This window comes from Scyliorhinus canicula, chromosome 18 (genome assembly GCF_902713615.1).
Source record: "Scyliorhinus canicula chromosome 18, sScyCan1.1, whole genome shotgun sequence".
NCBI lineage: Eukaryota > Metazoa > Chordata > Chondrichthyes > Carcharhiniformes > Scyliorhinidae > Scyliorhinus > Scyliorhinus canicula.
Window position 1 is genome coordinate 119,883,217 of NC_052163.1, and position 25,275 is coordinate 119,908,491.

General features: G+C 50.8%; 1 protein-coding gene across 7 annotated transcripts in view; it reads left to right on the forward strand.

Moving 5' to 3' along the window:
* celf5a (cugbp, Elav-like family member 5a) overlaps positions 1 to 25,275 on the forward strand; it is a 512,219-nt gene that overhangs the window by 444,656 nt on the left and 42,288 nt on the right. For all 7 annotated transcript variants that reach the window (XM_038777514.1, XM_038777515.1, XM_038777513.1 and 4 more), the window contains one exon: positions 468 to 614. In XM_038777514.1, coding sequence (XP_038633442.1) covers positions 468 to 614 — 147 coding nt within the window. The remainder of the gene's footprint in view (positions 1 to 467; positions 615 to 25,275) is intronic.

Below are 25,275 nucleotides of genomic sequence, written 5' to 3' on the forward strand. Positions count from 1 at the left end.
ACGCCGCACCAGAAAACCGGTGCGGTGGGACGGAGAATCCAGCCCAGGATATTTGCGCGACATGTAATCCCCTGCTGTAAAATTGCCAGCGGGCGTGTATATGGTCTGTTGGGCGCACATTCCACGATTTTTTTTTTGTGTCGAAACAATCACCTGCCCGTTCTGACCACTTGCCTGCTCTGGGGGATTAACATCATGGCTTTTGTTTCTGAACCACAGGTGGGGGGGGGGGGGGGGGGGGGGGGGGGGGGCTGGTTGCTGGCTAGTGCCTGGGTTGTGGTGCCTTCCACAAACAAACAGCCATTTGGCATTCGCTAGCAAAGGCTGGGAAAAGGAGGTTTGGCCGAGCACGAGGTCGCTTCTCTGTGCTGTAGACTGTGTCTGTTCCGTTGGTCAGCGAGTGAGTCTTGAAGGTGGGTGAGTGGATCCCCCGTTGGTTGACGTCGATATTTTGTGTGTGTTTTCAGGGAGCGTCCTCCAGCCTGGTGGTGAAGTTTGCGGACACAGACAAGGAGCGCACGCTCAGGCGCATGCAGCACATGGTGGGCCAGTTCGGGATGTTCAACCCAATCCCACTCCAGTTTAACCACACCTACAGCTCTTACGCTCATGCGGTATGTATCTCTGCCAACCTCTCTGTGATGAGTGAAGACACTCTTGATGCTAAAATGCGAGGGGATTTTCATTCTCAGTTCTCGGTGACCGTCTCTTCTGAAAGAAAAGATTTGTGATTATGTCGGGCCTTTCACATCACCAAGATCTCCCAACGCACTTGAATTTGATTTGATTTATTGTCACGTGTGCCGAGGTAATGTGAAAAGTATTGTTCTGCGTACAGTCCAGACAGATCATTCCATACATGAAAAAAACATAGGACGTACATAAATACACAATGTAAATAGGCACAGGCAGTGAGTGGGTGAAGCATACGGAGTGCAGTACTACTTAGCAGAGAAGATGCGTGAAGAGATCCGCTCAGTCCACAAGAGGGTCATTCAGGAGGCTGGCAGCAGCGGTGAAGAAACTGTTTTTGAACCTGTTAGTGTGCGTTCTCAGATTTTTGTATCTCCTGCCCAATGGAAGAGGTTGGAAGAGTAAATAACGTGGGTGTGAGAGGTCTTTGATTATGCTGCCCGCTTTTCCAAGGCCGTGGGAGTTGTAGCCAGGATAGGAGGCGGGTTCGAGTGATGGACGGGGGTGTGTTCACGACTCTCTTTCCAGCCAAGCAAGTGCTTTCGCCAATGTAGAAATGAGGTGGCCAATTTGTAGCACAGCAAACGTCCGAAAACAGCAACGCGATAATGACCAGATAATCTGATTTAGCTGTTGAATGAGGGATAAATATTGACCAGGAGATACTCCATCTGCTCTTCTTTGAATAGTGCTGCGGGATCTCTAATGCCCATCGACCCTCTCAGATGGGGCCTCATTTTACTGCTCCCTGAAAGCCCAGCATCTCCAACAGTGCAGCACCCCCCCCCCCCTAATATAAAGTAGCGTAGTGTCAGCCTAGGCTATTTGCTGGAATTTCTGGAGTCAGACTTGAACCCAAGGCTTTCTGCCTCAGCACCTTGAGGAATTGCACTGAAGACACTGGCTTTTGACGTGGTACCAGTATCATGGCTGCCTCGAGCCACTGGGCCTCCCACAGGCAACTGTTCCTCACGTGCTAATAATCATTGGGAGGGTATTCAACCACATGGGGCATCATAGACCTGAGTCTGAGACCAGTGGCAGCAGCCCAGGTGTTTTTCTTTCTAGAAATTTAGAGTACCCAATTAGTTTTTTCCAATTAAGGGGCAATTTAGCGTGGCCAATCCACCTACCCTGCACATCTTGGGGTTGTGAGAGCGAAACCCAAGCAAACACGGGGAGAATGTGCAAACTCCATACAGACAGTGTCCCAGAACCGGGATCGAACCTGGGACCTCGGCACCGCGAGGCTGCAGTGCTAACCACTGCGCCACCGTGCTGGCCGCAGCAGCCCAGATGTTGATCTGGCTGTCGAGGTAGTGATTAATTTTCTGCACTAGTCTAGCAGCTGATGACTGCTTGCTAGTGAGAATTTCACTGTCTGTCTGTATTCCTTTGCTCAATTACTTCAGCATCTAACGTGAACAGATGCAACTCAGGAATGCCCAGGCATCACTATCCTTGAGGACCATGCAGATTCTGTTTCATAATTAATTCTGGAGATTTAAACGTCAATGGCAAGTCTGGCATCTATTGCCAAACATCAATATCAATCATTTGCATATATATATAGTGCCTTGATGCAGTGAAATGTCCCAAGATGTTTCACAGGGGAGTTATGATACATGATTTGACACAGCATCAGAGAAGGGGAGAGGTGGAAAGGTTTGGGGAGATAGTTCAAGAGCCTCAGTCCTATAGGGAGCTGAAGATCCAGCTGGCAATAGTCAGGCAATTAGGCAGGCAAGCGGCCAGCATCGGAAGTGCGCAAGTATCTCAGAGGTTTGTAGGGATGAAAGAGGTTGCAGAGGTAGGGAGGGGCAAGATCATCCTTAGTTGCCTTTGAGAACATGGTGGCGGGCAGTCTGCATGTAGCAAAGGTTGTCCCACAGTGTTGGACTCGGAGAATTTGTCCCGGGACTGGGAATTTGACAGGGAGACCATGATATCTGTCCAAGTAGGATGATATCTTCCAAAGTGTACCATGGGCAATTGATGGCCCATCTGAAACATTTCAGTTCCATTCTGAGTCCTGATTACCTGTGAACACGTTCATAGTCATCTCCAATTCTCTTACTCATGCCACCAACAGGTAAGAAATTCCTACAGATATAGGACACAGGATGATGTTGCTAACACCCCCCCGCATACCATCCCCCGAGATTGTCCTGGTGTCTACTACAAACAGACTCTGGGAGAAGATCGACTGGGGCATTAAAAATAAAAAAAAATTCCATTTTCCTTGAACAGGTCTGTTTATCAGTGACAGAAATATCTGAACTGGGTTAAAAAATAAGGGCCGGGATTCTCCCCTACCCGGCGGGGCGGGGGGTTCCAGCGGGACGGAGTGGCGTGAACCACTCCGGCGTATGGTCTCCCCAAAGGTGCGGAATTCTCCGCACCTTTAGGGGCCAAGCCCTCACATTGAGGGGCTAGGCCCGCGCCGAGTGGCTCCCGCTCCGCCAGCCGGCGCGAACGGCCTTTGGCGCCCTTCCAGCAGGGGTCAAAAGGCTTTCGCCGGCCGGCAGAAGTCCGCACATGTGCCGGTGCGTCAGTGGCTGCTGACGTCATACCGAGTGCCCCCACGGCGCAGGCCTGCCCGCCGATTGGTGGGCCCTGATCGCGGGCCAGGCCACAGTGGGGGCACCCCCCGGGGTCAGATCGCCCCCAGGACCCCGGAGCCCGCCCGCGCCGCCAATCCCGCCGGTTAGGTGGGTGGTTTATACCACGCCGGCGGAAGAGGCCTGCCACTGCGGGACTTTGGCCCGTTGCGGGCCGGAGAATCGCCACGGGGGCCCCACCGACCGGCGCCGCACGATTCCCGCCCCCACCGATTCTCGGGTGGCGGGGAATTCGGTACACGGCGGTTGTTTGTCTGACAGCCATGAATTACTCAATCGGGTAATAATCTTTTGACCAATGGCAGCAGAGTGGGACAGGGCAGCCGGATTTGGGAGGTCAGGCGATGAAACCTCCAGAGTAAACTCTGGAATAAAGTCATGGAGTTGGCAACACTAGTTCGATCTGCATGTAACCCGTGGGTGTTATTTGATATTTGGCTGCTCCTGCAGCAAAATACATCACACAATATAGTGTGCCTTTGAGTCACCCAGTGCATTAGCAAATGAGCCATTTGAGGAAGCAGTATATTTGAGGAGGGGGGATGGGGGGTTCCGCAGCCCTGCTGGAAAACATGCGGCAGGGAAATGCCATCAGTGGGGGTTCTCCTGTGGTGGAACCGGAAGATTCCGCTGTTGAGAACAGCCGAAGAACCCCACCCGCGCTCCATGTATATTTCAGATCACTGCTGTGATGATTGTCCCTTCAAGGGCAACACAGCAGAGTAAGGGTCACCTGACCTGGGTGACCAATCAGGGCTCAAGAGTGGGGAATCACCCAGGGCGGTGAGTTCTCTTAAGCAGGAGGCATTCGAGAACTAGCTGCAGACATGCTGCTGCTCTTGGAGATCCTTGTAAATAAATCCTTTTTGTTTACTAATGAAGGCTCTGAAAGTGCATCATTACAACATTACATTAATCGCCTTTCTCCCTGCTTTTCTGAGAAATGTTTTTTGATTGTGGCTTATGAAAAACCTGAGTTCAAATTGTGACTCAGTTGTTTTTATTTGCTGTTAGCAATAGCTACGTGGTTATGTCTTTAAGAAGCAGGCCGCTAACAGATGTTATTTTGCTACTGTTGGCAACACTCGTCAGCAATCATTCAATCCCTGGGTAAACATACGCTTCTTAACCCTGGTCACCTGGAGCTTGCTTATTATTGCGTCCACTTGTCAAATGCCTGGTAGGATTCAAGCAATGACGCACCCAAGATTGCAGCTTTTCCAGCTAAAAACCCATTATACAAGAATAGAAGCCTCTCACCAAGCAAGTTGTGACATCAACTTGGTGAAATGCAGCCAATTAGAGTAACAATACTCTGTGCCCATCACAGCAAGACAACAGAACAAACCAGACACGTGTCAAATGACAAATTGTGGAAAAAAGTGTACACTGATTAATAATAATTATCTTTATTGTCACAAGTAGGCTTACATTAACACTGCATTGAAGTTACTGTGAAAAGCCCCAAGTCGCCACATTCCAGCGCCTGTTTGGGTACACTGAGGGAGAATTCCTCAGGTCCAAATTACCTAATGGCACGTCTTTTGAGACTTGTGGGAGGAAACTGGAGCACTCGGAGGAAACGCAGACACGGAGAAAACGTGCAGACTCCACACAGACAGTGACCCAAGCCGGGATTCGAACCTGGAACCCTGAAGCTCTGAAGCAACAGTGCTACCCACTGTGCTACTGTGCTGCCCCAAAGCGCTGCCCATTACAGTGAATTACTTCCGCAGCGTTGTGGAGAGAAACGCAATGGAACATTTTTTGCACAGCAAGATCCCAAAAGCACGATGTTTGTTGGCGCCATTGGTTGCGGGGGGGGGGGGGGGGGGGTGGCCAGGAGCTGGGGGGACCTCATGGCTTCTCTCCAGATTGGGTCCATGGGATTATGCTCACGTTCCTCAGTCAGCCATAGAGGTTCATGGGGGTTGGGGGGGGGGGGGGGGGGTAGGCGCACAGTTTGAGGTCCCCTTCGGAGGGAGGCATCTTGAGATCTGCAGAAACCCCTCTGCAAAGCATTAAAGCTTCCTGACATTGAATGGTGACGTTCGACAAGTCAATACTTTTCCTTCAATTAGTGGCACGCCTGGAAGGGCCCTAACTGAGGGCGAATGTTATCAGCATCACTCCCCCAATGAGTTTCAAATGAAAATGCCTAACACTGTAGAGCTCCTGAAAATATCCTATAAAAGAACAACCTGGGGCCTTGCTCTGGAGAAGGGACGAGTGAGTGGTAATTTGATAGAGTTTTTTAAGCTCATGAAGGAGATTTGAATGAAAGGTTATTTACACTTGTGGAGCATCCCAAAACTAGGCAACATAGGTATAAGCTAATTTCTCCTAAATCCAATAGGAAATTCACAGAAACCTCTTTATCCAGAGCCTCATTTGAATATAGAATTCACTACCACATGGAATTTTAGATGCTATTAGAAGCTAGTTAGGAACGTGAAGGAGAAAGGAATAGATGTTTGGTAAATCATAGAATGATAGAATTTACAGGGCAGAAGGAGGCCATTGGGCCCATCGAGTCTGCACCGGCCTTTGGAAAGAGCACCCAACTTAACCCCACCTCATCCCGTAGCCCAGTAACCCTACCTCGACTTTTTGGACACTAAGGACAATTTATCATGGCCAATCCACCGAACTTGCGCAATTTTGGACTTTGGGAGGAAACCGAAGCACCCGGAGGAAACCCACGCAGACACGGGGAGAACGTGCAGATTCTGCACAGACAGTGGCCCAAGCCGGGAATTGAAACTGGGACCCTGGAGCTGTGAAGCAACAGTGCTAACCACTATGCTACCATTCGGTGAAGTAGAGTGTGCAAAGCCTTGCATGACGCAGAAACACTAATGTGGACTTTTCGAGCTGAATGACCTGTTTTTGTGCTGTAAATTCAATATAATTCACTCCATTGTAACTTATCATCCTCCTGAAGATTTGTGTCAAACATAAACAGTGGCTGAGACCAATTGGACCAAACGGCTTGTTTGCTGTATGTAATTCTGAGCGATTTCAGCTCCATTCAAATCCAAGCTCTTTGATAACTCTCTTTCCTTGTTGCCAATTATCTAAGGAATTTATTCCACAAGGGAGGATTCAGCAGCAGTTCACTTCAGCACATGCAAGAGGCAAGTCATGGAGCTTGTATTGCAATCTGCGCAAATGTCATGTTTACAACTGTTCTGGTCGATCTCCAGTGTTGGGGGTTAGCACTGGGACAAGACGGGCCCTGCCGATGTGTGCGGCTGGGCCTGGGAAAAGCTTGCCCACTGTCAGACCATCGAGGCAGGCTGGGTAGAAGTGCTAGCAATGGCGGCTGAAGCCACATGGCACTGTGGTGCTCTTGAGGCATCACAGGAAGACATCAAAGAGGGGATGGTTTCATCACTGCTCACCCCACCGTGCAGTGCAGAGGGAGCACTGCGCTGTCCGAGGTACTGAATTCCAGAGGCCACATGATTAAATTGGGGTGGACGGTAAAAACCCTAATGTCGCGATAGGCGATATATAAATATGAGTCTTTATTCCTTATACTTCACGGTGTCAACTCTGATTCTGTTGCTGTTCGATTCTATAAGGTAAAAGGGCAGAACAACAATGCAATGAAAGGCTGCGCTGTGATATAAACCAGGTATAAAAGGCCTCTGCATTCTGACTCCACAGAAATCTGGGCCAACAGCGCAGGTTAATGCCCTGCTTCAAGTCTGTTTAACAAAAGATTAAGGACACAATTTAACTGGAAAAAAAAAATCCAGTTTTGGGTGCGTTTACCGGGTGAGTTCTTCATGGCGGCAGCGTCGTGAAACTCCCCGTTATTTAACTGCATTCTGCCAGTTTCTATCGGCCTCAGGGAGTGTCTCTCCGTCAAGGCCGCACAGAGTAATTTCCTGCTGGCAAGCTCCATTTTGTCTGGCTGCCTCAATCTCCACCCACTTTTACAGCCCCCCCGCCTTTAAAGCCCCCCCCCACTTTTACAGCCCCCCTGCCTTTAAACCCCCCCCCCCACCTTTACAGCCCCCCCGCCTTTAAAGCACCCCCCCCACCTTTACAGCCCCCCCTGCCTTTAAAGCCCCCCCCCCCCACCTTTACAGCCCCCCCCCTGCCTTTAAAGCCCTCTCCGCCTTTACAGCATCCCCTCTCCCGTTTTTGATCTCTCCCAACCCCCAACCTCAGGGAGACCCCTGAAAACCCCCCTCAGATCCCCTACACCTGGTTACACCCGATCCCTATGTGGTGCCAACCTGGCACCCGGACACCTTGGCACCCTGGCAGTGCTCCTGCCAGGCTGGCAGTGCCAAGGTCACTGGGTGCCAGGGGGTCTTTAATGGCCTGGGATGGGAGACACCCCCATCATGACCGGTCCATATTTGCCGAAGGTCCCGCGAGATCCTTCCGAGGTCTCCGAGCCACGGCCGTTCGGTTCCGGCCGGTGAGAAAATTCCCGAATGCACATTTAAATGAGCTCGTTTGAATATGCTGATCCGGATCACGCCCCGTGTGGGTGAGATCCAGATCGCGCCACCTCATGAGACTCCGTTTAATCTAGCACGGCGTTGCGAGCGCCGCAAGTATCGCAAGAGGCCTCTCTCGGATTCAACAGCCTCGTCTCGATACCAGGTCGGGCGCGATGCTATGGTTAAATCGTGACCTAACTATCAATTGAAAAATTAATGTCATTTCATATTATCTCCTTATTGGAGAATTCTCAGAAAAGATTCTGTTTTATACATTGAACCTGAGCAGTACAAACAGAACATTATAAAGTGAGGCCACAGTCATCAGAATTAGACCGTCAAAGGAAGGCAGTTTGAGTGACACAGTACACTGTATGTAGGAAAATTATATATGTTTTAAGCATTCAGAAGGCAGCACATAGCTCCCGTCACACAGAAAGAATAACTAACATCCCCTCTCTTTTATCATTCCACTTCCACAACAAGGCTGCAGTGAAATTTTGACATAATTTTCACCTCCCTCCTATTACTTCAAAGAGCCGAAGGCGCATGGTAGGTTCCACCAGCTGAGATACAGCTGCCCGGTCCCCGGATAACCAGCTTGTGAGTGATCCCTCGGCCCACCGTTGCTCAGTCGCGGCTGCCAGCCTGACTGTTGGGTAACCCACGGTGGGATAATTGTTATGGCTCCTGTCCCCTTTTGGCCAATGTTTCGTCCAATGGGATTTTGACGCTTGGCCAGGCTTGTGCTAATCGTGTCACCATATTCGCATGATACAAACTCTATGGAGAGGACAGGGTGCCCCTGGTAAGGGTGTGGGACAGAGCCGACGATGAGGAATGATGGTCTGCACTGTGGTCAAAGAATATATTAAATGGCATCAGCTATTCATTGCACAGCATCCAGTTCAGTTGTAGCAACTAAAATATTTTTGCATGCCTTCAATTCCTTCAGCGGGGCCTCTTTACCACAGTTTAACCGAGCTGGGCTACAGTTTATTTTTAATGTTATGATGAATTTTAGATTTACTTTTTTTTTTTTTAAATGTTTTCCAATTAAAGGGCAATTTAGCCTGGCCAATCCACCTACCTTTGGGCTGTGGGGGTGAGACCCATGCAGACACGGGGAGAATGTGCAAACTCCGCACGGACGGTGACCCGGGGCCGCGATCGAACCCGGGTCCTCGGCGCCGTGAGGCAGCAGTGCTAACCACTGTGCCGCCGTGCTGCCCTTAGATTTACGTTTGGCGTGGCAAATGATTGTGCCCTTTAGGGGTGGAAATCTGCCATCCTTACCCGGTCTGGCCTACATGTGACTCCAGATCCACAGCAATGTGATTGATTCTTAACTGCCCGCTGAAACAGTCTAACAAGCCACTCAGTTCAAGGACCAATTAGAGACGGGCAATGCTGGCTCAGTCAGCAACATCCACATCCAATGATCTGAGAATCCATGTCCAATGGGTCCTCATGCCCCACTGATAAAAATCTCTCACCTAACGGATTTGCATGTGTCAGTGGCCACCTGTGAATTGGACACAGACTCTTTCAATTGTACCATGTTATTGGAGTTTAGAAAAATGAGGGGTGATCTTATTGAAACATGCTTCTGAGAGGGTTTAACATGTTGAGTGGACTGTTTCCTCTCGTGAGGGAGTCTAAAACGAGGGAACACAGTTTAAAGATAAGGGGCGGGATTCTCCGTCCCTCCAGCCCCGTTTTCCAGCGCGGCCCGCCCCCGCCAGCAGTGGGATTCTCCATTCCCGCAGCCGGCCAATGGGGTTTCCCACTGTGGCGAGCCCCCACGCCTTCGGGAAACCTGCGGGCGTGGGTGCGCCGCCGGCGAAGGGAAGGATCCCGCCGACAGATAATCCCCGCAGAGGGGGGTCTCCCATTTAAGATGCAGATGAGGAATTTCTTCTCAGGAAGTTAGTAATCTTTGGAATTCCCCTCCCCAGAGAACAGTGGAGGCTGAGTCTGGATATATATTCAAGGCTGAGCTATAAATTTTCGATTGGCAAGGGAGTCGAGGGTTATGGGGCGGGGGAACAGGAAAGTGGAGTTAAAGACCCAATCAGATTAACCATGATCGTATTGAATGGCAGAGCAGACGCGATGTGCTGAATGGCTTATTACTGCTCCTAGCTCTTTTGATCTGATGATTATTACCTAGATGACTGTCAGTTAATGAAAACCTAGAAAGGTGCATTAATGCGAGCTGCAGTCTTGCTATAAACCTCACCCTTTGTTTCAATTCATGGTTCTGCCTCAGTAGGTCTCAGTGATCCCCCCCCCCCCCCACACACACACACACACATACACACACACACACACACCCCTCTCCTAATAAACTGCCATGGTGCTTGTTTCATGAGAAATAAGAATATAACATTTGAGCCCATGGTCTAATTGGATGATGTGACAGGCTGGAGGGGCAGAGCGGTCTGCTGATGAATTGACAGGGTTTGTATTGAGCCCTGTTCGAACAAAATTAAAAGCCTTATGCATTCAGGATTGTGGGTGGGTTTCTCACTGCCGATGTACTGGGACAGACAGAGGTGTTACATTCACTTATCTCCTTCCGCCATCATTGTGGCTCCATGACAGACAATCCACTTCATCTCCTGGCGACAGTTGAGCTCCTTCCTCTCAGAGAGACATATCCAGAGTAGCCGCCCAATCTTACAGTCTGCATTATCCATCCTTGCGCAAGTGACCTTCCCAGGTGAGGCAATGCCATTATTGCTGCAACCTGGGGACTATTATGGATCCAGACGCCACTCAAGATTACGCACGACAGTACGGATTTGGGACAGCGACTGAAGCATTAAAAGGAAAACTTAGCACAGGTGGGCACTACTCCTTCAAATAATGTGACGAATGCATAGAATGGACGTTTGGGTGAGCTAGTCACAGTGAAAACCTTGGCAGTGGATGCCGTAGTGACTGCAACTGATAATGTGGAGCAGCACGGTAGCACAGTGGTTAGCATAAATGCTTCACAGTTCCAGGGTCCCAGGTTCGATTCCCGGCTGGGTCACTGTCTGTGCGGAGTCTGCACGTCCTCCCCCTGTGTGCGTGGGTTTCCTCCGGGTGCTCCGGTTTCCTCCCACAGTCCAAAGATGTGCGGGTTAGGTGGATTGGCCATGCTAAATTGCCCGTAGTGTCCTAAAAAGTAAGGTTGGGGGGGGGGGCGGTGTTGGGTTACGGGTATAGGTTGGATACGTGGGTTTGAGTAGGGTGATCATGGCTCGGCACAACATTGAGGGCCGAAGGGCCTGTTCTGTGCTGTACTGTTCTATGTTCTATGTTCTATAATTGAATTGACAGATGTCTTGTCCAGGTGGGGATGTTGGGGAACACTCATCTGATGGAGACTTCCTCATGGGGATAGAAATCAGTGAATGGAACACCTATGTCTGCTCCAGTGCATTGACCGTGAGTTACCCATTTCACCATCCTGAAATCTTTCAATAAAAGTCCCATCGATTCACAGAAAGAGGAACGGATCCCTCAGCCCCTCAAGCCGGTTATGGCATTCAACCAGATCATGAGTTCTGAAGAAGAGGTATATCCAATTTTAACTCAGTTTCTCTCTCCTCAGATGCTGCTGGACGTGCTGAGTATTTCTGGCGTTTGCTATTTTTATTACACTATCGGCAATATTTTGCTTTTATGCATTCGGAGCATGGCTGATCTGTCCTTCAACTCCACTAAATCTTATGATCTATATGCCTTCTTATCCAAACTAACTTAAACCTATTGATCCACAGCCTTTTGCTGATTACAGATCTGCATCGCATACCCAGTTGTGGGAAAGTGCCTCCTGACTTCACTCCTAAATGGCTTGGCTTTAGTTTAAAATTGTGACCCCAATTCTAGATTCCCCCACCAGACAAATGAGTTTTTCTGTATTACCCTTGAGAATCCTTTTATCACCTTCGATTGCCCCTCAACCGTCTAGACTCAAGTGGATATAACACCTTGAGAATCAAAAGAGTAACCTTAAATGGGAGAGTCATCTCATGAGGAAAGGTTAATCAGGAGCCATCCACTGGAGTTTAGACGATGAAGAGTTATTACGAACCAGGGTTTAGAGAACCTCAAAGTGTATCATGGAGTTCACCTGACCCACAACTTTTAATAGATTTTGGTTATGGGAGCACAAGGGCCCACTTTACAGGTGTGATGCAACGGAGATCTAAAGTACTTTTAAAAACAAAACAATGTTTATTTATGAACCCACAGTAAACATCTTATCAACTATCAACTCAAATACTCCCCCCAAAGAATACAGTACTCAATAAGTAACCCTTAATCTTTCTGAAACAATATCCATAAGATAAATCCCTTTTAAAATAAAGACAGCAGGTTTAAATTCTCTACTGAGAGCAGTTATCACTTTTAAATTAGCCAGTGACCTGAAGACATTATTTTCATACAGAGAGAGATCAGAAGTACACCTTGTTTGGCTGGATCCAGCTCCAATTCTTAAAACAAAACCAAACACACACTGTAGCTGCCAGCTCAAAAACGAAAGTAAAACAGACAGACAGCCCAGCTCCACCCACACTCTGACATCACTGCAGCTATTTGATAAACACCCATTCCTTAAATGTACTCTCACATGACAGAGTCAACTTGATTGAAACATATAACATTCTGAGGGGTGTATGTGGAAAAGATGTTTCATCTTTTGGGAGAATCTAAAACTACGGGTCCCTGTTTAACAAGAAGAGGCTGCCCATTTAAGACAGCGATGAAGAAAAATATTTTCTCTATAGAGTATAGTGGCTCTTTGGAACTCTTCCTCAAAAGGCAGTGGAAGCAATCTTTTCTTTTTGAGTTAGAGCTAGATGGATTCTTGATAAGCAAGGGTGTAAAATGTTATCAGGGGTGGACAAGAATGTGGAGTTGAGGTTACAATCAGATCGCCCAGGATCTTATTCAATGGTGGAGGAGACTCAAGGGGTCTTCACTTCTGCTCCTAATTTGAATGTTCATATGTTTTTATATGTGGGGAGAAATGTTTTCACACAGCATGTGGTTAGGGTTTGCAATGCGCTGCCTGAGAGCAAGTTGGAGGCCGGTTCGAGTGAAGCATTCATCACTGTTGTCTAGTGATGGACAACGCCGGCTAGTGAGTGGGCCACATGAGTGGCCCTCCTTCATAAGAACATAAGGACTAGGAGCAGGAGTAGACATTTGGCCCCTCGAGCCTGCTCCACCATTCCATAAGGTCATGGCTGATCTTTTTGTGGACTCAGCTCCATTTACCCGCCTACTCACCATAACCTTTCGTACCTTTACTGGTCAAAAATCTATCTCTCTTTGCCGTAAAAACATTTAACGAGGTAGCCTCAACTGCTTCACTGGGCAGAGAATTCCACAGATTCATGGCCCTTTGGGCGAAGAAGTTCCTCCTCATCTCAGTGAGCTGCAAGATTGAAATCGGGCATGTTGCTTAACTATGACCCTATTAATACATGCTGAATATTTCATAATGAGTTATAGAAAAAGCTTCATCATTTATATATTAATAGAGCTGTCATCAACTTCAAATGGTAAAAACAAAAGAAGCATCTACCCTTTGGTCACAGAGGGAGCGCGTGGCTCTCGCAGTCAATGCTGTGAGCAATCAGCACGCGTGCAACATTTCAGTCATACTGGTAGGAAAAAAACTATTCGGACGGAAATCAGCAGAATGTGGCGACTCTGCCCATGGATAATGGTCAACACAATATCCCGGGGGTTGCACTTTGAACCCAGGTTGGCCGCACGTGGCCCCCAGGAAGGAGGAATGTGTAGTGTCACGGGGAGAAGGCAGGGGATTGGCACTAGGTAAATTGCTCACTCGGAGAGCCCGTGCAGACACGATGGGCTGAATGGCCTCCTTCTGCACTGTAACAATTTGTGACTCTGGGGTTCAAAGGTTAACACATTTTCTATCTCAGAAGTTAGCAAAGGGACAGATACATTTGACGCTTTTGGTTGTCCTGTTTACAGTGTTGTTTTCACCTTGTAGAATCATTTACATTTTGTTTTAGTTGCATCATTTTATCTGAAACTTTGGAGTTATTTCATTTGTAATTTTTTGAAGAAATTTCATCCCAGTTTCAAAGAAAGAACTGCACTTCTATAACAACCTTCTCTTAAAGCACCTTGCGGCCTGTGATATAAATTTTAGTCACTGCATTAAGGGTAGGGAACTGTGCGAGCCAGTTCGTGCACAGCAGGATTCAACAACGTAACAAATGATGGGATAATTTGTTTTGCTGATCTGGTTGAGGAGTAAGTATTACCAAGGACACCGGAAAATGTCCCCTGGTCTTCTTCAAAAAGAGCGATCGATAGCCACCACCTTAGAAACCAGACAGAGCCTCAGTTTAACCTCCAGTGGTGATTTGTGGTGATTGTCCCTTTATGGGCACAACAGCAGAGTAAGGGTCACCTGGCTTAGGGGACCAAGTGGTGGAGTTCTCTTAGGCAGGAGACATGTAAGGAGCTTGGTGCAGCCATGACACTTGGGTTCCCCTATTAATTAATCCTTTTGGGTTTCACTAATGTAGTCTCTGAAAGTGCATCATTACAACGCCTCAACTCAAAGGGCATGGGGTGAATTTCCACTTCCCCAGCCGAGCGATCCTCGGTAGCGCGCCAGCTCCGGCAGCGGCATTCTCCGCCCCGCTGCCGCCCAATAGGATTTCCCATTGTAGCCACCCCAATGTCACCGGGAAACCCGCGGGAGGGGGTGCGCTGCAACCAGCAGAGAATTCACCCCTACACCTGTGACGTGTAATAATAATAATATTGATTATTGTCACGAGTAGGCTTCAATGAAGTTACTGTGAAAAGCCCCTAGTCGCCACATTCCGGCGCCTGTTCGGGGAAGCTGGTACGGGACTTGGACCCGCGCTGCTGGCCTTGTTCTGCATAACAAGCCAGCTGTTTAGCCCGCTGTGCTAAACCAGCCCCTTGAGGCATTGTAGAAATCATACTTCAGCTATACACAGCCTGATTGGCCCACCTCTGGAGTACTGTGCATAGTTCTGGGCACCACACTACCGTCAGAAGGGTAGGTTGGCCTTGGAGGGCCGTGAGGAGATTAAACAAGCCAGGATTGAATTCCTCAGCATCTCGATGGTTAAGCGATAATTTGATGTAGACTCCAGGGTGTCTAAACGAGGGCCAGAGACTGGGGGCTACAATGAACTGGCTCCTCTTCTGTGTTTTGTTCAGTGAAGCCTGTGAGCTGAAGGTTCTGAAATGCATAATTAACCCAACACTAATGTATCACATTCCCGAATAATAGTATTAAAAAGAATGTAGCTGACGGTTTTTAGTCGTTTTCAATATTTTCGCTGAAGTCTTTTCTGGAATTATCTGTGAAATTAATGGGCAGAATTCCAACCGGCAGAGTTCATGTAGAGCCATTCAAAGGGTTCATACTTTGCTGCCGTGTGTGCTATTTTTATGCAGGTGCTAATTTGCTCTAACCTATACGTAATGCAAAGTGGAATGCAATACGGGTTGTCAAACTGTCACCTTAACCGATACAAAGGTCTACCATTGTATTTAAAAAGTGCCATTATTGCTGATTCACTTCATTATTTTCTTTGTCTTCCTCAGTTGTGTGGAAGCTCGGGTTTAAACACTGACTGAGACTCAGCTACCCTATTGCAATCTACGACGGACATTGTGGTCACTGGCAGCATGTTCGAGGGTTGGGTACACGTATTTAAGTCTCACATCTTCATCAAGAATCTTAGTCAGTTCTAATTGTAACCTTCTGACTAAAGTATGATCATTTTAGTCACCAGTTCTTTTCTTCAGTGAAAACAATAATGTTTCAAAGCTGCCAGTAAACCTGTTTGGCCGCAATAAGTGAGCCAGCGCACAGTTGCTACCACGTTTGCCCCCGAGGCAAAGGTTTCTGTGTTCAAGTCTCACTCACTCAAGCATTGAGCACCAAAAAAAACAGCTGAGACTGAGGCCGGAATTCTCCGGCCGTTGGGATTCTCTTCTCCCGCCGGCAGCGCACCCCCGCCCGTGTTTCCCAGCGGTGTGGCGTGGCTTCAATGGGTAATCACATTGACAAGTGGCGGGGGTAGAGGACCCGCTGCCAGCGAATGGCGCTGCACTGAGAACACACGGCTGTGGATCGGAGTATCCTGCCTTTGGTGTTAGAGGTGTTGGCCGCGATCTACCGGCCACGTCCTGCCCGAACGGGGATGCAATATGACTGGGAGAGGCCTAACCCGGCTTCCCAATGGCCATTGAGCCACGTGGGATCTAACCGGCTCCCGCCATCCATCGGCTCCACAGAGAGTCCCCAACCGAGCGCCAATTAGTATTGTTCCCCGATCTCTGAGGAGCCGGTGATGGAAAAAAATCCTAGACCTGATCTACTGGCTGCATTGCACCCGAAAGGCAGTGTGATACGGCTGGAAGGTGCCAGGAAATCCCTCTTCCGAGATCTACCCGGCTCACCACGCCTCGGGAGATCTAAGGCGATCTAGCGAGAGGTTGTGATGTGAATCCTGCCCGTTGTGGGTGGGAACGCTTTTTAGCAAATCTGCATGTTAGAGAGAGACAGTTAGTCGGAGTCTAATATGCACTTCCACGGTCTACGCAAGCTGTGGGATCTAACCTCCCTCGCCTTGGAGATCTCGGGCGAGCGCTGTTCAGTGCTGGGACCAGAGGGAACGCCAATCGTGAGGGTTTCCCACAGGATCAGAGTGACCAGGTGAGTGCCCTCTGGGCAGGGTGGCACCCTGGCACTGCTGGTTCCACCTGGGCACCTTGACACTGCCAGTGTCACCTGGGGGGACAGAGCCGGGGAGAAGCTCCCAGCCAAACCCGCCTGGAATGACACTTAGAAACCTTTCCATTAGATCATGCCCGCTGTGTTTCATTTGAGGTGTTAAACTAAGGCCCCCATCTGCCCTCTGAAGTGCTTATAGAGAACGCCACTGCATTATTAAGAAGAGACACCCAATCCCTGGTGTCTTGGTCAATGTTTATCCCTCAATCAAAATCTCAAAAACAGATTGTTTTGGGGTCGTAATCGCAATGCAATTTGTGGGAGTTGGCTGTGCCCAAATTCCTGCTTTCCTACATTACAACAGTGGCTACATTTCAGAAACATCTCATTGGTTACAAAACGCTGTGTGCTGTGTTCATGAAAGGCGCAATGCAAATGCAAGGTTTTCTTTCTTTGGTAAACCTTTTTTTTTTTAAATAATTTTTATTGAAAGAGTTTTTCCATACAGACATTTACCCCTACTAATTTTTAAATTATTTACAACACAATCCCTCTAGGCAAATGTCCCTCCCTCGCCCGCCCTCTCGCGCGCACCAGTCCTCCCCCCCCCCCCCCCCCCCAGGCAACCTTAACAAACAAGGCAGCCTACAGTTTCAGACATGAGCAGCGAGCAGACTTGCCCGCGTTACAGTCGTGCATGTCCCCCCACGACCCTTGCTGCCCCCCCCCTCCCCTCCCCCCCCCTCCCCCCCCCCCCCCCCTCCCCTCCCCCCCCCTCCCCCCCCCTCCCCCCCCCCCCCCCCCCCCCCCGGGTTGCTGCTGCCACGACCCCGAACGTCTATCTCTGATCTAAAAAGTCAAGGAAAGGTTGCCACCGCCTGGCGAATCCCTGTACCGACCCTCTCAGGGCAAATTTGATCCTTTCTAGCTGAATATAGCTAGCCATATCGTTAATCCAAGTTTCAACGCTTGGAGGCCTCGCGTCCTTCCATTGAATTAATATCCTTCGTCGAGCCACTAGGGACGCAAAGGCCAGTATTCCGGCCTCCCTAGCCTCCTGTACCCCCGGTTCTACCCCGACCCCAAAGATCGCAAGCCCCCATCCTGGTTTGACCCTGGACCCCACCACCTTCGACACCGTCCTTGCCACCCCCTTCCAGAACCCTTCCAGCGCCGGACATGCCCAGAACATATGCACATGGTTCGCTGGGCTTCCCAGACATCTGACACACCTGTCCTCACCCCCAAAGAACCGGCTCATCCTTGTCCCCGTCATGTGAGCTCTATGCAGCACCTTAAATTGAATGAGGCTCAGTCTCGCACACGAGGAGGAAGAGTTGACCTTCTCCAGTGCATCCGCCCACGTCCCGTCTTCTATCTGCTCTCCCAGCTCCCCTTCCCACTTGGCTTTCAGCTCCTCCCCTGATGCTGCTTCCGCCTCCTGCATTATCTTGTAGATGTCTGATATCTTCCCCCCTCCGACCCAGACCCCCGAGAGCACCCTATCACTCGCCCCCTTACTGGGGAGCAGGGGAAACCCCTCCACCTGCCGCCTAGCAAATGCCTTCACTTGTAAATATCTGAACATGTTTCCCGGGGGGAGCTCAAACTTCTCATCCAGCCCTCCCAGGCTCGCAAACCTCCCCTCTATAAACAGGTCCTTCAGCTGCCGTATGCCCACCCTGTACCAGCTCTGAAATCCCCCGTCGATGTTCCCCGGGATGAATCTATGGTTCCCTCTTATTGGCGCCGCCAACAGACCTCCCATTTCCCCCCTATGTCGCCTCCACTGCCCCCATATCTTGAGGGTGGCCGCCACCACCGGGCTCGTGGTGTACCTCGTGGGGGGGAGCGGCCATGGTGCCGTTACTAGGGCCCCCAGGCTTGTGTTGCCACAGGACGCCCTCTCCATTCGTTTCCAAGCTGCCCCCTCCCCTTCCATCATCCACTTGCGCACCATTGACACATTTGCCGCCCAGTAGTACCCCGAGAGATTGGGCAGTGCCAGCCCTCCACTGTCCCTACTCCGCTCCAAAAAGACCCTCCTCACCCTTGGGGTGCCATGCGCCCACACGTAGCTCATGATGCTACTCGTCACCTTTTTGAAGAAGGCCCTAGGGAGGAAGATGGGCAAGCACTGAAATAAAAACAAGAACCTTGGGAGGACCGTCATTTTGATTGACTGCACCCTCCCCGCCAGCGACAACGGTACCATGTCCCACCTCTTAAATTCCTCCTCCATCTGTTCCACCAGCCTGGAAAAGTTCAACTTATGGAGGGTCCCCCAGTTCCTTGCCACCTGCACCCCTAAGTACCTAAAGCTCTTTCCTGCTCGCTTGAAGGGGAGTCTCCCAATACCCTCTCCCTGGTCCCCCGGGTGTATCACAAAAACCTCGCTTTTGCCCAAATTTAGTTTGTACCCCGAAAAGTCCCCAAACTCTGCTAATAGTTCCATTATCTCCGGCATTCCCCCTTCTGGGTCTGCCACGTACAGCAGTAGATCATCCGCATACAGCGATACTCGATGTTCCTCCCCTACCCTAGTCAGTCCTCTCCACCCCCCTGAACCCCTCAGTGCCATCGCCAACGGTTCAATCGCCAGTGCGAAAAGTAGGGGGGATAGGGGACATCCCTGCCTGGTCCCTCGGTGGAGCCCGAAATACTCCGACCTCCTCCCGTTTGTCACTACACTCGCCGTCGGGGCCGAGTAGAGCAACTTCACCCACTTAATAAACCCTTCCCCAAACCCAAACCGTTCCAACGTCTCCCACAGGTACTCCCACTCCACCCTATCGAATGCCTTCTCCGCGTCCAGCGCTACCACTATCTCAGCCTCCCCCTCCACTGCCGGCATCATAATTACATTCAGCAATCTCCGCACGTTCGTGTTGAGCTGCCGCCCCTTCACGAACCCCGTCTGGTCCTCATGGATTACCCCTGGCACACAATCCTCTATTCTAGCTGCCAGGATCTTTGCCAGCAACTTGGCATCCACGTTCAGAAGCGAGATAGGCCTGTAGGACCCGCACTGCACGGGGTCTTTATCCCGCTTCAATATCAGGGAGATCAGAGCCTGCGACATTGTCGGGGGCAGAACCCCCCCTCTCGCGCCTCATTAAAGGCTCGTACCAGTACCGGTCCCACCAAGTCCACATTTTTCTTATAGAATTCCACCGGGAACCCATCTGGCCCCGGCGCCTTCCCCGCTTGCATCTGACCTATTCCCTTGACTAGCTCCTCTAGCCCTATTGGCGCCCCCAGCCCTTCTACCAGCCCCTCCTGGACCCTTGGGAACCTCAATTTGTTTAGGAAGTCCTCCATTCCCCCTCTCCTCGTCGGCGGCTCAGACCGATACAACTCCTTGTAAAAATCCCTGAAGACCCCGTTCACTTCTTGCCCCTTCTGCACTACCTTCCCGCCCCTCTCCTTCACTCCCCCAATCTCCCTAGCCGCATCTCGTTTGCGAAGCTGGTGTGCCAGCATCCTGCTCGCCTTTTCCCCATACTCATAGACCGCGCCCTGTGCCCTTCTCCACTGCGTCTCTGCCTTCCTGGTGGTCAGCAGGTCGAACTTGACCTGCAGGCTGCGCCGTTCTCCCAGCAGCCCCTCCTCTGGTGCCTCCGCATATCTCCTATCCACTTCCAATAGCTCCCCCACCAGCCTCTCCCTCTCCTGCCTCTCCTTTCTTTCTCTGTGCGCCCTTATGGAGATCAGCTCTCCCCTGATCACTGCCTTCAGGGCCTCCCAGACCATCCCCACCTGCACCTCACCCGTGTCATTCAAGTCCAGATAGCTCTCAATGCTCTTCCGGACCCTTTTACACACCTCGTCGTCCGCTAACAGCCCCACATCCAGCCGCCACAGCGGGCGCTGGTCCCGCGCCTCCCCCATTTCCACATCCACCCAATGCGGTGCATGATCAGAGATCGCAATGGCCGAGTACTCAGCTTCCCGTACCCTCGGGATCAGCCCCCTGCTCAACACGAAGAAATCGATTCTGGAGTACACTCTATGGACGTGGGAGAAAAAGGAATACTCCCTCGCCCTCGGCCTACCAAACCTCCATGGGTCTACTCCTCCCATCTGCTCCATGTACCCCCTCAGCACTTCTGCCGCTGCCGGCCTCCTATTGGTCCTTGAGCTCGATCTGTCTAGCCCGGGGTCCAGCACTGTGTTAAAGTCCCCCCCCCATGATCAAGCCCCCTGCCTCCAGTCCCGGAATGAGGCCCAATAGGCGCCTCATAAAACCCGCGTCATCCCAGTTCGGGGCATATACGTTGACCATCACCACTTTCTCCCCCTGCAGCTTACCCTTCACCATCACATACCTACCCTCCTTATCCGCCACCACCTCCTCCGCCACGAATGACACCCTCTTTCCCACCAGAATCGCCACCCCCCGGTTCTTTGCGTCCAATCCAGAGTGGAACACCTGTCCCACCCACCCCCTTCTCAGGCGAACCTGGTCCACTACCTTCAAATGGGTCTCCTGTAACATTGCTACATCAGCCTTCAGTCCCTTCAGGTGTGAGAATACCCTTGATCTCTTGACCGGCCCATTCAACCCCCTCACGTTCCAAGTGATCAGCCGGGTCGCGGGACGACCCGCCCCCTTCCCCTGCCGATTAGCCATGTCCTGTTCCCTGCTCGCCCCGGGTCGACCCTCCCCTCCTGACCCGCTCCCCATGGCGATGTCCCCCTCCCCCCACCTCTCCAGTCCTCCACTTCCCGTTTCTGGTCTTTTCAGCAGCAACCCGGTGTCCCTCCCTAACCCCCCTCCCCCCCCCCAGGCTAGGACCCCTCCTAGCCGCGATGTACCCTCCATCGTACTCCCGTAAGTCAGCTGGTTCACGCTGACCCGGCTGCTCCTGCCACACTCCGACTCCCCCCGGCTCGGGGGGGGGGCCTCCCCCCCCTTGCCACTCCTCCCTGGCCCCGCTCCAGCGCGGGAAAGGTCGCCATTGCTAGCCACGCCCCGCACTCCTCCCCTCCCCCCTCCTCTGCCCCACGCGCGGGAAAACAGAGGAAAGCCCGCGCTTTCGCCCTGCCACACCCCACCCCGCCATCTTCAGCTCCACCCCCGTCCCCGTCCATGCCTGTAAAAGAACCCCCCCTAGGGGCCCATATCCCCGATCTGCTCTCCCCCCCCGTCCCACCTCCCCAACTTAACATTATAAATAACAGATAAATAACAAATAACGATGTACTTAACAGTCGCCCTCTACCAAACAGCATAAATAACCATAAATAACCATGAATAACCACAATAACAATAACTAAGGGAAGTTGGCAAAGGGGGAAAAAACATCAGAAGAAAAACCACAGCAAGAGTTCAAAATCCAAACAGAGAATTCAGCTGAAAGTACCCGAGCGGCTACGGCCGCCAAGTATCCCCTGGGTCTAATTCGAGTCCAGTTTCTCTTCCTGTACAAAGGCCCACGCCTCCTCTGGGGACTCAAAATAGTGGTGTTGGTTCCTGTAGGTGACCCACAAGCGCGCTGGCTGCAGCATTCCGAACCTGATCCGTTTTGCATGTAGCACCGCCTTCGTCCGGTTGTACCGGGCCCGCCGCTTTGCCACCTCCGCACTCCAGTCCTGGTAGACCCTCACCGTCGAATTCTCCCACTTGCTGCTCCTTTCCCTCTTGGCCCACTCCAGCACTCTCTCACGGTTGCTGAGTCGCTGGAACCGCACCAGCACCGCCCTCGGGGGCTCATTTGCTCTTGGCCTCCTAGCCATGACCCTGTAGGCCTCTTCCAGCTCCAGGGGCGAGGGGACGGCCCCTGCCCCCATCAGGGAGCTCAGCATTTCTGCTACATATCCCGGGAGGTCTGACCCCTCCAGGCCTTCTGCCAGGCCCAGGATCCTCAGGTTCTTCCGCCTCATTCGGGTATCCAGCTCCTCAAAACGGCTCTGCCATTTCAGGTGGAGTGCCTCGTGCACCTCTACCTTTCCCACGAGGACCGTGGCCTCCTCCTCCCTCACAGTCATCTCCTGTTGCAGCTCCCGAATCGACGCCTCTTGGGTCGCCTGGGCTCCCATCAGCCTGGTGGTCGTCGCATTCATTGACTCCAAGAGCTCCATTTTCAGCTCCGTAAAGAAGCGCAGGAGAGCGGCCTGCTGCTCCTCCGCCCATTTCCTCCATTCCTCGGGTGCGCCACCGGCCGCCATTTTGGTCTTCTTCCCCCGCTTTTTTTTGGGAGCTGCTGTTGCTTTCTTTACCACCCCACTCCGGGTACCGACCATAAAGTTGGTCTGGTTCTCTTCAGGGAGCCTTCCCCCACCGGGATTTGTCCTTACAGCGCCGTTGGGGCCCTCCAATCGGCCCGAAAACACCTTTGTAGCAGGAGCAGCCAAACGTGCGACTTAGCTGGTCATAGCCGCAACCGGAAGTCTCCTTCTTTGGTAAACCTAAGCGAAGGTCATGCGATGAGTAGGGTTTTTATTGCAAAGATGAAGTTGCAGCATATCAGGATGCATGATCTGGCATTGTGTAATTAATAATGATAAATGGATTATGATTTGAAGCAATATGATAACAAGTAGACTTCAGTATGTTCCTTTCCTAACAGATTACCTTGTCAGATCTGTTAATTCAATGTCAACCAGTTGACACCCTTCTGTTGGATGGAATTGAAAAACAAACAAACACGCACACACACACACACACACACACTGCAGCCTTAGCTAAGAGAAGCTTCAGAGTGTAGACGTGTGTGTCTTTCATTGCTGAAAGGTGACTTTGCAAACGGCTCAGTGATAAGTGCGCAGGCTCTGATGGGACTCTGCTCTTAATGGTGGCTTAGTTGGGAACACCCTCCCGTCTGAGTCAGAAGGATGTGGGTTCAGATCCCACTCCAGAGGCCCGAGCACAAATTCCAGACCGATACTCCCGTGTTCCGCCGTTGGCAATGCTGCCTTTTGGGTGGGCGGTTAGACTGTCTACTCTCTGAGGTGGACGTAAAGGATCCCAAAGACACAATTGGAAGAAGAGCTGGAGAGTTCTCTCCGCTGTCCTGATCAATATTTATACCTAAACCAACTTCACAAAAACAGATAATCTGCTCATTATCATTGCTGTTGTTGGGAGTTTCCTGTGCTCAAACTGGCTGCCGTGTTTCCGACATTACAACAGTGACTACACATCAGGAGCACTTCATTGGCTGTAAAGTGCTTTACGGTGTCCTGAGATTGGGGAAGGTGCTATAGAAATGCTAGTTTAACCCATGTTCTGTGTTTGTTGATCCCAACTCGGTTATGCTCGGTTACTGGACCGGTGATGACTAAAAAACAAGCAGTTGGGGTTTCCAATCCTGGTTCCAGCCCGTATGTAAAACGAGTGACTGATACAGTTGTGGTTGGAAGGTGGGTTCTCTTCACTCGCTGTCAAGGCTTCAACGAGAGTTGGGCACCTCCTTGAGTTCACGACGCGAAACTCTGGTATGTGTGGGAAGCTTGAGATTGAGGGTGGCATTGTGTATGAAGGGGGAAGCCAGCTGATTTTGCCAGTCTAGGCGACACTGCTTTGCTTTTGCAGTTCTGAAGGTGTGTTGTGTTACAAACACGTCAGTTGGGTGTTTTTCATGAACCACCCCAGAACTGGCAACAAAATTGGCGTTTTACCTTTAGATGTTTGGCTACGGCCATACTAGTCTGAAAACGCTCAATCTCGTCTGATCTCGGGAGCCAAGCAGGCTAAGGCCTGGTTAGCACTGGGTTATTCTTTGTTCTTTACATGAACAGACAGGGTATAGAAGGATACAGGCGGTTGGTCTAGATAGGACACGTGATCGGCACAGGCTTGGAGGGCCAGAGGGCCTGTTCTTTTGCTGTATTGTTCTTTGTTAAAGGATAGCTGGAGAAAGAGAAAGGTCATAGTGGTGCAGCCGGCTTCTCCATTGAAGATTGGGGCCTGTTGTTGAGGAGAGCAGACCAAGTTTTACTCAACATCTAAGCCGTATGTCCCACCTGACTTTGTGATACTTGACGCTGAGATGGGTAGTCTGAAATGGATAAAGTGCAATCAAAAAGCAGGTGGGTTTATGCGTGGTTATGATGCTGGAGGAATAAAGCAGAATTTGTGCGTCCCGAGCACATCGAGATAAAGCTGTGAAATCAGAACATGACAACGATGTTTGCTTTGGTGTTGTAAAAGTCCAATTGGTTAATCAGTGCAACTAAAGAACCCTTTTCCCCAGTCTGTGCTCCACTCCTGTGTTAGGTGGTTTTTAAAATTCATTTTTGGGATGTGGGCATCGCTGGTTAGGCCAGCATTTATTGTCAATCGCTAGTTGTCCTTCAGAAGGACTTGAACCGCTGCAGTCTTTGAGACGTACTGTGCTGTTATGGAGAGAGTCCCAGGGTTTTGCCCCAGCGACTATGAAGGAATGGTGATATATTTCCAAGTCAGGGTGGTGAGTGACTTGGAGGGGAACCTCCAAGTGGTGGGGTTCCAGGTATCTCTTGTCCTTCTAGGTGGTAGTAGCCGTGGGTTTGGAAGGTGCTGTCTAAGGAACCTTGGTGATTTACTGCAGTGTTATCACTATTGCTTCACAGCTCCAGGGTCCCAGGTTCGATTCCCGGCTTGGGCCACTGTGTGTGGAGTCTGCACGTTCTCCCTGTGTCTGCGTGGGCTTCCTCCGGGTTCTCCGGTTTCCTCCCACACTCCAAACATGTGCAGGTTAGGTGGATTGGCCATGCTAAATTGCCCTTAGTGTTCAAAAGGGTTAGGTAG